The 16676-nt window shown below is 46.8% G+C and overlaps 1 protein-coding gene across 19 annotated transcripts in view; it reads right to left on the bottom strand.

Annotated features, from left to right (window-relative positions):
- SZT2 (SZT2 subunit of KICSTOR complex) overlaps nt 1-16676 on the bottom strand; it is a 59209-nt gene that overhangs the window by 37896 nt on the left and 4637 nt on the right. For 15 of the 19 annotated variants that reach the window (XR_003992568.1, XM_030494244.1, XM_030494258.1 and 12 more), the window contains 14 exons: nt 15814-15973; nt 15237-15343; nt 14850-15060; nt 13627-13797; nt 8099-8330; nt 7307-7436; nt 5909-6051; nt 5250-5402; nt 4784-4898; nt 1999-2204; nt 1393-1617; nt 903-981; nt 459-556; nt 46-214 (listed from right to left, as the gene is read on the bottom strand). Coding sequence is in view for 18 of the 19 variants with exons in the window: in XM_030494244.1 (XP_030350104.1) it covers nt 46-214; nt 459-556; nt 903-981; nt 1393-1617; nt 1999-2204; nt 4784-4898; nt 5250-5402; nt 5909-6051; nt 7307-7436; nt 8099-8330; nt 13627-13797; nt 14850-15060; nt 15237-15343; nt 15814-15973 (2199 nt within the window). In the remaining variant the exon portion in view is untranslated. Of the gene's footprint in view, nt 1-45; nt 215-458; nt 557-902; nt 982-1392; nt 1618-1998; nt 2205-2857; nt 3087-4783; nt 4899-5249; nt 5403-5908; nt 6052-7306; nt 7437-8098; nt 8331-13626; nt 13798-14849; nt 15061-15236; nt 15344-15813; nt 15974-16676 lie in introns of those variants that run through there. The other 4 variants (XM_030494253.1, XM_030494256.1, XM_030494257.1 and 1 more) reach the window with 4 other exon arrangements.

Here is a 16676-nt window from a genome sequence, read left to right as displayed (position 1 = left end):
TCCCTCCACTAAAGAGCCCATGCCCCTACCCCTTCAGGGACTCACCGCTTTAGGTATTTTCTGGTAGGGCAAGTCATGGAGGTGCTTCCAGTTCTCAGCAGTACTGTGGACATGGCCACTCTGTGGCTCTACCCAGCACTCAGTGACCAGGTTCAGTTCTGTGTCCACCTCAATGGCCTCCACCTCTGTATCATTGTCATCATCTGTGGAAAAGCTGGAGGAAAGACATAAGGCAAGTCCTGCAAGATGGCACAGAGCCAGCAGCCCACTGCTGCTCCTCTCAGAGCTGCAAGAGCTGCCACACAAACCCTGGGTTTGCAGGGAAAGCCCCAGCTAACTGGTAATTGACCCATGACAGCTTGTTGTTTGTACTCTCCTTCCCACATTGCTTGCAAAGAGCAAGTCTGGAGCCGTGACTCCGCTGCCAGCCCTCTCTGGGAGCAGGGTAACAACCTCACCTGTCCTTGGTGGAGGTGGAGTGGGGTGGGAAGAGGATGTATTGGACAACACAGGTGTGCTTCTCTCTGCCGCTGCTGCTCTCGCTTGAGCCGTCCATCTGGAGGGAGACACTGCATGAGCCTGGCCAGCAGCCAACAGTCTACATGTACCCAGTGCCCCCCTGCACAACACAGTCCATCACCCAGCCCCACCTGCAGCAGTCCCAGCCCCCAAGAACCCCTCCAGCACAGCATGGCCCTACCAGCAAAGCAGCTTTCTAACTGCAGATGAAGAAAGGAAAAGGCCCAACCCACGAGCTGTTTTACTGCAAGGCAGGAGGCAGGTTTCCCTGTACGTGTCAAGGGTGTGTGCTTGAAGCAGATGTGAAATCCCATCACAGAAGGTGAATACACCTCAGAAGAAGCAAGGAGAGATTGTGTCCACACTACGGCACCCAGGCTCACCTGTATGGGCAGTTCTAGCACCATGTTGATAATTCCATCCCCACTGGATGCAAAGTGGAAACCCTCCGACAGACGAACCCTGGCAACAGAGACATGGTGGGCTTCTCTACCCATACTGCAAGCCTTAAACACAGGAATGACTGTACCCTTCACCCCATAACACCATCCTTCCCAAGACAGGGAGCTATATACAGAGAATGGGGAGATGTGACTCTTTGCACAGGACAGCCTGTGTGAAGACCAGCATACTCCAGACACAGTAACACCTCTTGCCCTTTTGTATGTTTTCCAGGACTCCCCTTTTTCTCAACTGCAGCTGCAGAACTGGATAAAGCACTGGCCCAAGAAGCTCTAGAAGCTGTGTACAGGACCAAAACCCTCCACATAGCAGATACAACTGTTTCTTATAGTAAAGCCTCAGATTCACCCTGCTTTCTCTGCATCCCCAGGATTAGCTGGAGAAAGCACCCCCATTCAGTGTGCAACTTACTCTGTGAGTGTGGAAAGGAGCTGGGCTACAGCGGTGATGGGCACAGCTGGTGCCAGCCCCGACTGGACACTCCAGATCCAACGCTGGTGATAGAAGTAGCGGGACAGCGAGGCCAGGGTGGAAGAGGCAGTACGACTGGCCACCATAGTGAGTGGGCCAGACACCGGGGGATGCTCCAGGTTGAGAATGAAGGGGGCTCGATAGTCAGAAGGCAGCTTCTCATATCTAGGAGAGGGAAGAAGTGTGGTTCACTGAGTGGACAGAAAGCGCTGCCCAGGGCCCGAGCTCTCTAGATTCACAGCCTGCTTGCTGGGCCTTGGACACAGCCCTGCAGCAGCAGAACATGGCTGGCCCAGCACAGGATCCTGCTCAGGTGACAGTAACTAAATTCACTTTTGCATCACATTAGTTAGGAGTAACAAATCCGCCTGTCACAGCCCTCCCAGACTAGAGCTGCCATTCCCAGCCACACAACCCAAACCCACCCCAACAAACACTGGATTCATAGCACTCATCCTGCAATTGACAGCACCATCCAGAGACCCTCCTCTCTCCCACTTCCCAGGGCAAGGAGGCTGTGCTGATGGCCTGGATCTCCGTCACTACCTGATGAGTAGCTTCTCCAAAGGTTTGTGCAGCACAACAAGGCAAGGTCTGTCTGAGAGGGCTGACTGGGCCCCAGCCACTGGTGGAGACTTGGAGGGAGAACTACTGCCAAACGTTTTCCTCTTTGCTTTTGGAGTTGCCTCCTTGCTCTGGACCCTGTGGGGAAAGCGCAGCTGCAAGATTCGGTCCCGTAACTCCTCCACTATCTGTCATGGCAAAAGCAAAAGGTAAATGTGACCACCTTTGTCTGGAGACATAAGCTACTCAAAATAAGCTTCCAGAACAAGAGCCTGACTAGAAGGAAGAAAACACTCCTTAAACATACAGATAGGCAGGAGTTAAAGGTCATTATACTTCTGAGGCACTAGCAAGACCAAGATCAAGACAACACAAGGCTCTTAGGTCATTAGAACATTTTAACAACTACATATACTTTTAAAAGCAAAGGAAAGGTCCATAAAACCCCCAAAGATGATTTCAAAGCTGAAGAAGTTGCCTTCTGTAACTCTGATGAAAAACAAATTAATTGCATGCCAGCTCCTCCACAGAAGCAGTCTGAGTAGCTACCCTCATTCCTCCCCTCCTCCTCTCCTCAAGAGCCTTCAGTAAATGTAAACTAGTGCATATAAGACAGAGCCAGACTGTTCCCACAGCCGTGTGTTCCCCCACTGCCACATTCATGTGTCAAATCTTTATGGTAAAAGGTTTCAAGGGCTTAGGCTATTTTTTAGGTTAATATTTTCCAAGATACTTTCAAAATGACTTCCCAATTACTCTTTTTAGCTCCTAGTAGCTCTAAATATGGTTCTACTATGTTTCTTCTGATGATCTTTGTTCAACTCATTTTAATTTCCATTACCATTGCAGGCAAACAGGAGAACAGCAGCTCTCCATCTCCCTCCTCAACACTATTTCAGCAACTTTCCCCATCATTATTATGTCTTTTTCAAGGAAAGGAGCTTGAGTGTCCCAAGGCCAAAACATTAAGCAGAGCTCTCTTCTGCACCACGATGCTACTTGGGTTCCCTTTGTGGTTTCATACTGCTAACACAGAATCGCTAATGAGTATTTAAGCTCCCAAAGCCAAGGTGCACTGTTTTGCAGTTATCAATACTGGCTTTCAGCGACCATGATGCTGCTTAAGTGCCCACAAAGCACATTCCTTGTAAGGGCAGAGAAAACCAAATAGCTTCGTACCACCTGTAGATTTTCCCAGCTCACTACCTCCTACCTTTCTGCAGATGAGTTCCCTACCCTTTGAGTAGTAAAAAGAGAGGGAAAAACACAAACAGCTTCTGTGTTGACGAGAGCAGACCACTTTTCCACAATTTCCTTGATTTGTTCCCCAAGACAGTTTCTGACACCTCATCCCCACTCCAGTTCCCCAGTGCCCTATGGAGTCTCATCAAAAGCCTTCTGAAAGTCAGACTGCACCAAGTGCTCTCTTTCACTTAAACACTGGAAATTTGAATAGCTCAATACGAAAACCCCTTCCCCTTGAACAAGGAGGGCTGAGATCTGCTGCCACCCTCCACACCGGGTAGTAGCTTATCAGCCCTATGGCAGGCAAAAAATAAAAGAAAAATAAGAAAAAGGTTGTGCATTATACAATTGATGATCTACATACAGCTCCTGTTGCAACGATCTGGAGCTTGCCCAGAGCTGCAGGGTATGGTGCCTGTCTTACACCTTCTTCATGAAACAGGTATTAACTTACACCTGCCAGAGGGAACTCCTTCACAAAACCTGTCACTTGGCATTACCAGCCCATGTGTTGGCCCAGCAACCAGTGCCCAAAGCCTGGATCTCCTAAAGACATGAAAGGGCAGATCCTCCAGAGTACCAGAGCATTTAGTGTCACCCAAGTTCATTATCTCAGAATGAGATGGTCCTTCCCATGTTTGTCAGCTTCTCCTCAGACTAATCTAACACTAGAGCTAAGTGAGGCAAACCAAAGATTTCTTTCATGAAGACAAAAGATCAAGGTTTAATGATAAACCTCTTGTTGATAACAAAAGGTTCACACAGCTTAATAGCAGGACATCCTTCTCATACTTACTGTTTTTGCTAGGAACACTTAAACTTGTCTCAGCTTGTTAGAGCTAAAGAAACAGTCCATGCAGTAACCCCACTTTCTGCGTCTGACTATAGCAGCCCATTTCTTTTGATACAAAAAGGTTATTAAAAGTCTATCTAGCAGACTTGCACCTCTTCAAAACATTTCCTGGGTATTACACTTTTTTCTCTCCCTGTACTGCTCAGGGAGAGAAAAAACCTACAGCAAGGCATTGTTCGCATTTTAACTCTAATTCCTCCTTGCCCCAGTGATACAACATACATATGCAATTCACCACCTACTGAAGCAGATAGCCTAGGGAACATGTAGTACATCCATCTGAGAGGTCTTTACAGATCAGTCAGACAAGTATCTGCTGTTCCTGACAGACTGTATTGATTGTGCTTTGGTCACAAGGATAGACTAGATAACCCTTGAGTCATTTCAAGCCCCACAGTTGAATTAAGCAGTGGGAAAAACATTCATGTGACCTGCTATTCTATTGATCTTCAAGTTTCTGGGTTTAAATTTGTCATAGACTTAACAAAGAAAGCTTTGTCCAAACTGTCCCTTTCTGTTACAGTAAATTCACACCCATCTAAGCCTTAACATAGCAGTTAGTTATTAGAGGACACCCGCCTATAGCGTTGCCTGTGATCTGCCCACCACTTCCACACTGAGAACTTCTTGCTCTGCTCCTACCCCAGAAAGCAGCGAGCCAGCTCTCACCTTGTTCCTGGCTTGTGCAGGTGTGCCAATTGGGAACCCCAGCCGGAGAACCATGCAGGGAGCTTTGGAGATGATCCGCACCACATAAAACGAGGAAGGTGTGGGATCCTCAGAGCTAGGGAAGAGGGATTAAGACAGGCTGAAACAGCACAGATCTTGCTGCTCTGTTGTATCAGACCAAGTGGAGGCCTGCTTTGCAGAGCCCATGAGCCCACACAACTTGGCAGCAACACATATTGGTTTTAGCATGCAGAAACCCCCCAACTGGCTTCCCTCTCCCTCTGAGCTGTGCCTGGAACACAATGGCAGCACTTCAGAATACACAGGGTTTCACATCCACTTGTCTTGCTCTTATCCTCTCCTCTAGACATCTGCTTCTGGCCCATCACAGCATACTGGTCTAACTGGATCTTTGGCCTGGCCACATGCCTGATTCCCCACACAGGACTGCTTCAGAGCCACTCACCCATGGATCAGTTTGACGTAGGAGTAGCCCTCCACCAGCACGAAGCTGCTCCAATCCCGCAGCAAGGACGTGAGGGCCGAGTGAGAGATGCGGCACTGGATGGTGCTGTAGCGGCCGTTGTTGCCCGGCGTGTGCAGGTGCTTGGGCACAGGCCTGCAGGATGTGGCAGAAAGTCATTTTAGAACCAGTTTTTCTTCCCCAAAAGCCCAGATACTTTGCTACATCCATTCCAACTCATCCTCCAACTAGTACATCAGCCTTATTCCTCCACAGCAGCCAACACCCAAGAACCTCCCCTGCCTGTGCCTGTTGGTGAGGGCCACACTCCCTGAGTGAACACAGATCCTGCTCTTCACCTTGCAGAGAGCACACCCTTGGATTGTTTCTAGCTCCCTCCATGCAATTTATGGCTATTATTCACATAACTCTGCAACTAGGACCAGCCTCAGGAAAGCAATGCTTTCCAACAGCAAACAAAACCAGGGATAGCTCCAACTGGATGGTCCACACCCCCTGCAAACAGGAAATCCAGACTGGGGGCAAGACCCTTCTCTGGGCCACAGGCACCTGTAAGAGAGCTGCAAATCTGCAGCTCAGCTGAACTGGACACCCTGCTTTCCCATGCTGGCCCACACTGCTGATCCCTGTCAGATACATACGTGTCATGCTCCAGAAGGAGGACTATACGATGCATGTGCAGCCACCTCTGCCAGAAGTTAGCATCCATGGAAAGGATAGGCTTCCAGTAGGAGGCAAACTGGGAATGGCTGGAGTCAGACCCACTGTGCTGCAGTGACAGCACCTGAGAAAATGACAGGGCAATATGCAGCAAGAAACTGTCTGGTTCCACCCAGCGAGGGCAGGAATTTCTCTAGTGGCTGAGCTGTCTGGGCCTAGGAGACCAGCCACATCCCTGGCTTTTGGTAGCTGCCTCTCAGCAGAGAAAGTAAGTGCATTCACGTTGAAACAGGCAGTACAATGTAAGCAAAACCAAATAAGGTTCCTTAAATGTCAAGTTAATTAGGAATTTAACTACTTAGCATCATGTAAATCAACCATGGAAAAGATGGCATACGTAATGGTGCGCTTTCTAATTGGGAGGGGGATATACGGTTTGTGTCAGCAGAGCAATTAAACACTGAGATAACTCATCTGAGAGTGCTCATGCAAATAGGGTACCAGCAATGGGTGGCATTGGGCAACTCTAACATGGTTGTATGGTAACACTGTGATTCCACCAACTACAGCAACTCTGCTGACACAGAAATAAAGTGGTGGTTAGCCATAACATGGGATGCTCCAGATATACTGTGGGATACATAACCGTATAGAGTGGAAATCAGCAAACCTGAAGAAGGGCTTAAGCAGCAAAATTAAATAGATAGTTCTCTTCACAGCTCCCCTAGCTTTGGTATCTGCTAGTCATTTTCTACCAATGCCACGGACACTGCTATGAGGGAACAGATAATATGCTAGCACTTCTGCTCAGTGAGCTTCAATGAATCTGAATTTTGCTATGAAAACTACTACCTCATATTTTGTTTAGTTTCTGCTGTGCAGATGACAAGTGTCTCTCTTGTACCTTCCACATGAGTGCTCAGAGCAATGAGCCTATTAAACAACTACTCAGCACATCCTATACCTTCACCTGACTGTGCTAAGCTATATCACCAGGGCACAAGCCTGCCAGCAGCAACTCCACACAAACGAGGTATCCACTGAAAAAGTGTAACAAAAATAAGACTGTCAGCCTCTCCATCAGTCACACTTCGCTACAGAAGACTTCACAGCACACTTAGGAGACTTGCTGTGGGGCTTAAAGATGTAGCTGCAGCAATAAAAACATAGGGTGACGTCTCAAAGGGGAAGAAGTATGGGATGGGATATTCACAGGCACTGCATTGCACTTGAACGAGCAGGACAAAGAACACGAGATGAAGTCTGAGAGTTACAGATGATCTTGACTGCCTGTTAGGACCCAGCATCCCCTAGTGCAAGACAGAATAGGCAGGAAGGACAACCTTTCCCACATTAAATGGGAGAAAGAGGGAACATACCGGAGTGGTGGAGCCTGGGGGGATGTAGAAGAGGGGCACCCCATTCTTGGTGCTCTCAGGAATGGTGAAGTGTTCTGGGACTGTGTCAAAAGACTGCAGATGAACCAACATCTGATCTGTCTGGTTGATGCTGAAAGAGAAGAGGCAGTTAGCCACCAAAGCCCACGCTCTCCCCCTTACTGCCCCAGTCATCCAGTGCCTGCACACACAGCACTCCCTCTGTACTGGGAGTCCATCTGCATTAACATAGCCTCCTAGGGCAATGCTGGGATTCAATGCCTGATTGCAAAGGCCACATTAAAGGAGTTCAAGTGTAACAGCCTAATATATAAGGAGGATGATCAGAGTTGGGAATGAAGTGCTAGAAAAAGAATATAACGAATAGCAGGGAGTAACGGTCACCCTGGCCACGAAGTGGTTATAACCCACAGGCCCTTCAAGCCTTAGAGACATGAGGTGTTGCTCCTAGTGTGACCACGCAGCACAGCTGCAAGGCTGCGCTGTAAGAACATAGCACCTCCATGGGATGGCAGTCAGAGTTAAGGTTTGCATCACAGGATCAGGGCTTGGGGGCAGCAACACCTTCACCAGGAAGCAATCTTACAAACTAGGTCACAGGTCAGCTTGAGTCTTTTCCTTGGCTAGATGGCAAGCCTGTTGCCAGTCATGCCTCTTATTCCTTCGGGACCCTGGGTTAGATGGTCACCTCCATAACCCATGCCGCAGCATGCTAAGGAAGGAATTCCTTCATTACATTGGACACTGGGAACTGCTGGGAACGGTCCAGCTCACCTCTGCAAGGTGTTCCAGAAGCGCCGGATGACTGTAGTGCGGTACAGACTGGTGATGGGCTTCCTCATGGTGCAACTGATGTCGTGCAAGATGTCATAGCTTCCCTCCATCGTCACCTCCACCCATGTGCTGCGCTTTGATGGGTCCAGGGGCCAGGGTGTCACAGCTAAGTACTCTATCCTCATGTTATGCTTCCAAAGCAGCACTAATTTCACCTCCAGCTGAGACCCACCTGTGTGGGAACAGAGGAATAAGTTCAAGTGCTTGTTTGGTACACATCTGAGCTTTATCTCTGAGCAGGGACTCACGAGTGCCAAGAGACTGTTTGATCCCTATGAGGAGGACAAAGTTATCTAACAACTGTTTGCTCTAGCTGAAGGCATTCTCTCTCCTCCCCAAAAGAAGGAGGCTTTGCTCACACACTAGCATGCAGTGAAGAGTTTTTAAACGTACATGTAGTATGTACACTAGAGAAGGCAACTGAAACTCAGAGGAGGTGCTGACATTTGCAATGGCCTCTCTTCTTCACATCTTTATTTCCAAGAAAACTGTTGCTTTGCACAGATGAGCTGTGAAGTTTTCTCATCTGCACTCTGCAGAGTTAACTTATCCCACTGCAGAAACATGAACATTTGGACATGATGGGCCCAAATCCTGACCAACCCGGAAGGTGAGGCCCAATTCTCGAATTAAACTCCATGTTCTTCCTGCACAGGCAGTATTTCATGCAATCTAGAACTTCAAACATCAAAAGGTTCTCACCATGTTCTCACCCTCTTCTGTTCCCAAAATTAGGAATTAATATTTACCTATTCTTCAAACTGTAAGTTTTTACCTTTTTCTTTAAACAGGCCATTGCATCTCCAGCAAGATTAACACAAACGCCTGACAGCAAGCCCCACTGAGCCAGAAGAGCAGAAAACTGTCACACTCCTGCTGACTGCGCATGTTTATCTGTACCAAAACAACCCAGGGCAACACATGACTTTCTGTAACAGTGCCACGCTGCTGTTTCGACTGCTCGATCATCTATTCTGATGTCCAGCCTGCTCTACAGTTGCAGACTTGTAGCATTTGTGAGATAAGTGATTGGATGTGCTGGAAACTGTCCGAACAGGTCATCAGCCTGGATCCTATGTTTCCTGCAGAGTTGCATTTGCTGCTGTCACAGGCACATCATGCCATCCCCTTCACAGGCTGATTACACTCCATTTTAAAGCCATCTTGCTTTTTGCTCTCACAGTCCCTGCTGGGAGGCTCCCTCAGAGCACTCTTCCCCATCAATGTTTAGAAAAAACCTTCCAGAGTATATGCCAAATTCATGCTCGGTTGTTCCTTTGATTAAACCATTTCTATTCTGAGAAGCTTCATTTCCATAACATTGACAAGGAGTGTGCACTAGAGCAAGAAATCCTCCCCCAGTTTCAGCCGTTACTGTGCAGATTAAACCAAGCCACGGTCTTCAGCCTACAACAGAATATCCATTCCCCTTAACAGTCCCAGACCTTCCCACACCTCAAGAATCCACCTTTCTTGAACAAAGATGATCAAAGATGTGTACTGTACTTCACCTGCAATTCATCTGAGGGATTTTATTTAAGGTCACTAATACTTTCCACAATGGGTGCTTTGCATTGCTGTGAATGCATTTGCCAGGCTTGTACCATCTGTTGCTTCTGTATAAATATTGTTTATCAAAGAGGCTAAACAAGAATGTATAAATTTGTCTCTTTCCATTTCATACTGTCACTTATCCGCTCTAGTGCTCATCCTCTGCTTTCTGCACAGTATTTGGTCCTCATAACAAAGCCTTTCTACTTCCATCAACAGCAAGCATGATAAGTAAATTCCTACATTTTTTTGTCTAGATCATTAATGAAAATATTTCCTACTTCCACCTCTGTTTTTCCATGAGCCACCCTGGCTTCACTCCTACTATCCAACTCCAACTATCCAACAAGCAAAACTAAAAACACTGGCAAAAATATTGACTTAGTTTGAAGTCATACCTAGATGAATCTTTAGCTTGTTCTTACTGCAAAGCAATCTATTTCTGGATCTTGGCTTTATAGCTAATGAAAAGGTTTTTTCTGCTTTGATTTCTTTCATAAAGTCCAGCTCTGGTTTTTAAAAAACTCACTTTGTCTTCCCAATTCCTGACAGAGGGAGCAGCCACTCTCACAGCCCAGCTCGTGCCCAGCCACTTTTGGTGCTGGACTGATTCACAGAGGAAGATGAGGTTTTGAAAAATGCCCCCCAGGCTTTCCTCAACACACAGCAAGACAAAATGGTTAGTGAGATTTTTTTTGTTGTTGTTACAGAGGGCAATCCTCTGACACTGTCCCAGAAAGAAACAGGAGCTGAGCTCAGCCCTTCCATACCTTTCAATCCTTCCCTTTTGCGAACGCTTCTGCGTTCCTAACTAACCATAGTAGCCTTCTAAATGCCTAAATAGCTAAAGTCAAACAGTGAGGGTAACCAGAGCACTTATAAATATCACAAACAACTTCTCCAGGCAACCCTGAGCACAAAGCTAGCTAGCTATTCTATTTTGCCTTTGGCAAAATAAGCAGAAAAGCGACAGTGTCAAAGTCCACAACTGCACCCTTTCCTCTGGCTTCACAGCCAGCTGGCTCCTTAACACCCTTTAGTTTGCAAGTTTTGGCAAAAGCTTTTGGCAATCCAGGTTAATTAACTTTTCTCTGTTATACACTTCTCTACAGAATGGCCCAGAGAGCCCTGATTAGCTAAACATGCTTTTCCTTAGCAAAAGGCAGTGCTGAATGTCTAAATGTCTTGATCTTTTTTAAATTCCACTTTAAGATGTTAGTTCAACAATTTTTCTGATCACAGCAGCAACTTCCCAGAGCATTTAGCTTTTCCAATATATAAGTAACATTATCTGCTACTATTCTGAAGGCTGGCATAGAAATACATGCTGTATTTTTGATAGCTCACACATTTCATTTTCAAATTCCTTCTAAAAAATACTTCATCAAAATACACAGAAAGTATTTCTGGCTCAGGGAGCCCCTGAGCTGCAAAGAGCTAGAGAGTGCTCAAAGAGAAATAAAAAAGGAAAGGAGGAAGGAGGTATGATGTACCTTTACCCTATTCTTAACTCTTCCCCGTGCACCTGCCCATAGCTCTTCACCACAGAAGGTAACACTGATCCAGTGCAGCTGCTCTTCTGCTCTCTGCTTTTGTAAAAACAGAAGACCAATCCATTTAGCATTCCAAGGGCTGAAAGGAAGATACCTAGAGGAAAGTTCAGGGAGCATGGTGAACATGTGGTGATATTTCTGAGACATTCCTCCAGAGTCCTGAAATTTGCTACCTTATGATAGGCTGAGCCAGAGGTTGTAGCTACACCTTTGTGCAAAAAGGTACAACATGAACTTGTCTGATTGCTTTTTGAAGTATCCACACCTACTACATCTTCCAGCATTTCTATATAGGACTTCAGAGTCACCAAGAGAACTTCACCATTGTTGCCAGATTAAAGAAAGGCTCTTTCTCCAGTGCTGTCCAAGCTGTAAGTGAACTGGTGCATAGAAGGATAAAAGAGACCATACTGAACCCATCTGGTACAGGAACTGACTTGTCAGACTGTTTCATAGACATTTCTTGTCAAGGTGAGTACAATGGACCTAGTCTGCCTGGATTTAAGGAAATATCTCATGCCACACCTATAGGAGATTAGCAAAAGCAATCTGCAGACATTCCTAGAAGAGCTGTCTCAATGGGAAACCTTAGCAGACTCTTACTTTTAATAGAAAACTCCTGAAACAAGAAATCAGGGATATTCCTGGAAAACCAACTTCAGAAACTATCCCACCTAATATAATTGTTATCAACCTTCCCCAAAAAGCTGGTTTAGATCCATTCAGTATGTAAGAAGCATCAAGCCAAAAGAACTGCAATTCTCAGTCATGACACAGGAACAGTGAGATGAACTGAGGGAGATGAATTTAAGAATATTGTTATGTGAAGAATAGCACATTTAGGGACTACTAAATAAACAAAGCCCAATAAAACACCCCTAAGGACTCATTAGCTGGAAGCAAAGGTGTGTGAAAGACGCAGGGATTTCTGTACTAAGAAAGCAATGCAACCATGGAGAAAGCTCATGTGACTCCGGTCTACCAGGTATCTTTTTTTTTTACTTCAGAAGCAGGGAAGTATTAGCCTTACTGAACAAGGCACTGACAAAATCATATTTACAACGCTTTTATAGCTGTTTAAAGAAATACAAGACCAAACTGTGAAAAGTGAACAAATGAAGGGGGGGGCGAAGTGCTATTAAGATGAATAAACAGAGCTGAAAGCCTGCCCTTACAAAAGGAGGTTGAAATATTGGCTTGCTTAACTTGCCAAAAGGAAGGTTACAAGGAGAAAGGCATTGTTCTTAAATAAGCTTGTGCAATGCCAGAGAAGGAGGATAAACTTAATTAAGGATAATAAAGGTCTAATTTGGTCTCAGGGAGTTTAGAAAGGAAGCGAGGGAAAGAGTAGTGAAGCTCTGGGACAATCTTCAAAGCAGAGCAGTGGCATAAGATATTTACATGGTGGTAAGACAAACAACACAAAATTCATAGAAAACATCATATGGCGACTTTGGAATGATTTTGGAGTTATATCACAGACTTTGATTTTCTGATAGAAAAAATATTCTGTGCACTAATAACGCAAAAAGAATAGTGAAGACCCTAGATCGTGTGTTGTAAATGCTTACACTGTGTTTTAAGAATCTCACCCTCCAGGCTTTCTGTCAGTCAAGAATAATTTCTTCTCTTGCTTGCAACTCATAACTTGCATTTGGATTTTTTCATGTCCCCCTCAGTTAAAGCACTACCACTAGTCACAGCTGGAGACGGAAAGTTAGGCAAGGTTTACTGGCACTCCTTGGGATACTCAAAACCCTAGCCAGCAGCTAGTTCTCCCGCTCCAGGTGCCATAATCTCTAGTGAGTCAGATGAGAGAACAGGACCCCTGGATGGTTTTATGTTCTTCTAGTATTGGTCATAGTCCTGACTGATCTGGCATTTTCACCTAACAATATCCTTGTTTCCCTCAATTCCTTCCTTTGTAAGACTGCAGTTTGGAGGCATTAAATCTGTTGTACCAAAGGGCTCAACTTTGGGTATTTTGGAGTGCTTCTAGCAAAGGACTAGAATGGGATGCAAAAAAAGAAGAAATGCAGAGGAAACCCCAGAAAACTGCAAAACCCTAAGTTCTGCCACTAGTTTCCCTGCGATTGTGGAGACTCATTTCCAAGACACAGAAGGTCACACAATTTGTCCAACCCCTGGCACATAGAGACACAGAAGATGAGTCTGACAAGAGCACCCCAATATTGGATAGTCCTGCATTAGGCAATTACTCACAAATACAAACTTAAGAGTTTAGAGAAAATATCTCCTTCCTCCCCAATACCAGCCATTCTGCTGGGATGGCAGAGCCTGCACTTTAAGCAGTTGAGAAGAGAGTCCTGTCCAAGCCTCCAGCCCCCAACACAGCACAGTCACCTTTCGTGATGTTGACCTCACGGATGCTGTAGCCCTCACGCAGCCGCACTGAGACAATGCTCACAAGGTCAGCGTGCACCTCCTTCTCCGTGTGCTTCTTCCTCCTCATCGCCAGAGCAGGGTTGCTGCTTGCAGACACCAGGTGCTCATTGAACAGTCTGTGCTGGGACACTGCAAACAGCAGAGATTGGGTTCGTGAGGGAGCAGCTCCCCTGCTCCTCATCCTACAGCAACAGTCCTCCCAGAGGGCTTTACAAAAGCTGCCAGGAACACTCACTACATCCTTCAGGCACCACTTACACCCACTCCTGATTCTGCAGTGCAGAAAACAGGTCCCCTAGCATGGCCCAGAGGCCCAGAAGAGGGGCAGGGTGGGGTGCCAGGCCCTGCTTCCTCTGGGACAGCCTTTGTGACAAGGCATGCACTGGAGTTACACATTTAGCCTAGAAAGGCAGAAACTGCACAGCTGTTGCAACAGTCACACAGCAAGCTTTTGGATTTTACCCCTTTTCCTGGAAAACCTTGAATTTCCAGGTGCTTTCTAAAAGGTATCCGGATGTGGAAGCCTTGAGTTTAAGCCACCAACACCTGATCTTTTTAAGATTCAACATTTCCAAGTCCCAGGCAGCTCTCTCCAAACTTGTTACTGCCTGCAGCTTCTGCTGCCAAGTTACAGAAAGCGCAGAAGGCACCAGCGTATCACCAAGGCATGAAAGAGTGCTTCCATGTTTTATGGGTAACTAATCTCTCCTGGCATACTCTCAGTCACTAGCAGTCACAAAATAAGAATAACCAAGAGAGGCATTTGGGACAGTTCTCAGGGATCTAGTTTTTCAATCTAAACTGCCATCTGTAAGTCCGATTAGGACAAGCTCTCCAGCACATCCCCATCTGCGAGCTAGCCACTGTGCAGGAAAGGTTGGACAAAAGCTTCTTATCCCCTCCAAGTTCCAACACAGCAGGCCTAAGTGCTGAGTGAAGACCACAGAAAGAGGAATGGTTAAAGACGAGACATTAGTTTTCCCTGATCCACCCAACTCCTGGAACTAGAAGGGGAGTCACCAATGAGGCTGCATGGCCCCATAGTGCTCAGAGCCTACAGAAGGCATGACTCAGAGGGGACCTGGGAAGAGTATCAGCATAACCAAGCCTGGGGAAGCCACCCCAAAGAGAGGTGCTGCAACACATCTATTTGCTGAAATGAGGGCATTCACATTCCTCACCACAGTAGTATTCTGGATTCAGGGACTCCCCAGTACGCAGAAAGGAGTACAGCAGAAATGCCTTGTGATACACGTTCAGATCCAGGCTCAGGGGATCCAGCTCAGGGCACGTGGAGAGGTAAGCACCAAAAGTGGCCATGGCAATGAATTTCATCAGTTCCACATTGGGAACGTGGCCAAAGCTGCAATCATATGAGTAGACACCTCCCACCTACAGGATGGATAAAGAAGATAGTTGAGTGCTGAGGGCAAGGCAGAGGACTGGTAAAGGCCTTGAACAGGCAGAGAAGTCCTCTCTTCCCCTCTGGAGGTGAGTGCCACCACCAACAACCCACCTTCTCCCCTCTGGCAGGCAGTAGTCCCCCCTCCTGCTAACGGCAGACATACCTGTACAAAGGAGCATGCCACCGTGCCACTGCGGAGCTGGTTCAGTAAAGTCTCGCACACAGCCACATCAGGAACGCTGGTCACACCATCTGTAATTATTATTATACCTGCAAACAAGGCAGTATCTTAGCACATCTTCCATCTCAACCAGCTACCACTCTCCCAGTGTATCCACAAGAGAGAGAATTTAGGCAGGGCAGAAGTAGAAAGGAAAATCGTGAGGTTGGTTTAGAGCTTCTAAGGTGTTCTGGAGCTGGCAAACTTCCCGTCTAGGAACAGCAAAGCACTCGGGCAGGGCACAGCTCTGCACACCCTGGGCTGTCCCAAGCAGCAGTCACGGCTGTGCTTCCTCACAAACCCCGTAAGGTTGACACAAGGCATGCAGCTCAGTGGTGTTCTCCCCATTCCCACCACCACAATTCACCCAGAATGCAGAGCAAAAGCTGCTGTTGAAATTTCATCCCTAACAGAAGGGTCCATGCACCAGCACATATAAAATTGATCTCAGCCTAAGGCAGGAGAAATACAACCTTTTGCAAACAGCCAGGCAAACCTTAACCCAGAGGATGAAGCCAACCTGCGCTGGAGTTGGAGGGCAGCAGCTGCAGTGCCAGGATCCCCTGCCGCACCATGCTGACCAGGCCAACGTCTGCAGTGACAACAGACACGCTGGGCTTCCTGCCAGACGACTCCTGCACATCACCAGGGCTCTCTTGGCTCAGGGGAGACAAATCCATCTGGAAAAGTAAAAAAGAAAACCCACAAGGCCCCATGGGGCAGACTTCAGCCTAGCTCTAGTTCTCACTCCCCCAGACGGCTTTCAGTCTAGCAGCTCCATGGTACCACAACCCTGGAGCACTTCAGCATACTTCACTTCTAGCTTTAGTTTTCAAGTGATCTCAAAGTCCTGGTCACTTGGCCCCCTTAGAACAGCTAGGCAAAGCTGCCTGGGGGGTGGAAGAAGGGGCAACATGCTCAGAGCTTTATTTTAAGTGATCTCCAACAGAAGGGGAAAGATGAGACACTCTAGGGTCACTAAAGCTCCTCTGCAGAGCAAAGCAATTCCCACTTAAAGAGATGGTGAACACCTCTTTTTTAACTTATCATTTAGGAGAAGCTGCAGCTATTCAGCATCTACTCAAGTAAAGCCCAGCGTCAAGAAACGCTGGAGAGGCAGAGACACCCATGTCTCACTTACAAAGCCCTGCAGCAGAGGGGGTAAAGAGCCTTGTAAGGACAAAGTCTACTGCCTATACATTTAACTCTGTTCAAACAGCACTCATTATGCAGTGCTGATATAAGCAAATCCAAGTAGGCTTCTCCTGCATCTTCTATGAAAAACACCCCCTAGGCAAAGCCTAAAATTTGTATAATTACACTTTGAAGAACCTACTGCGTTCATAGTCCCCTCATCTCTAGAGGCTCTGTCAGTTCAGCCCT

The sequence above is a fragment of the Strigops habroptila genome, chromosome 8, assembly GCF_004027225.2.
Source record: "Strigops habroptila isolate Jane chromosome 8, bStrHab1.2.pri, whole genome shotgun sequence".
NCBI lineage: Eukaryota > Metazoa > Chordata > Aves > Psittaciformes > Psittacidae > Strigops > Strigops habroptila.
The sequence above is the reverse complement of the archived record's forward strand: the minus strand, read 5'-3'. Positions and strand labels throughout refer to the sequence as shown.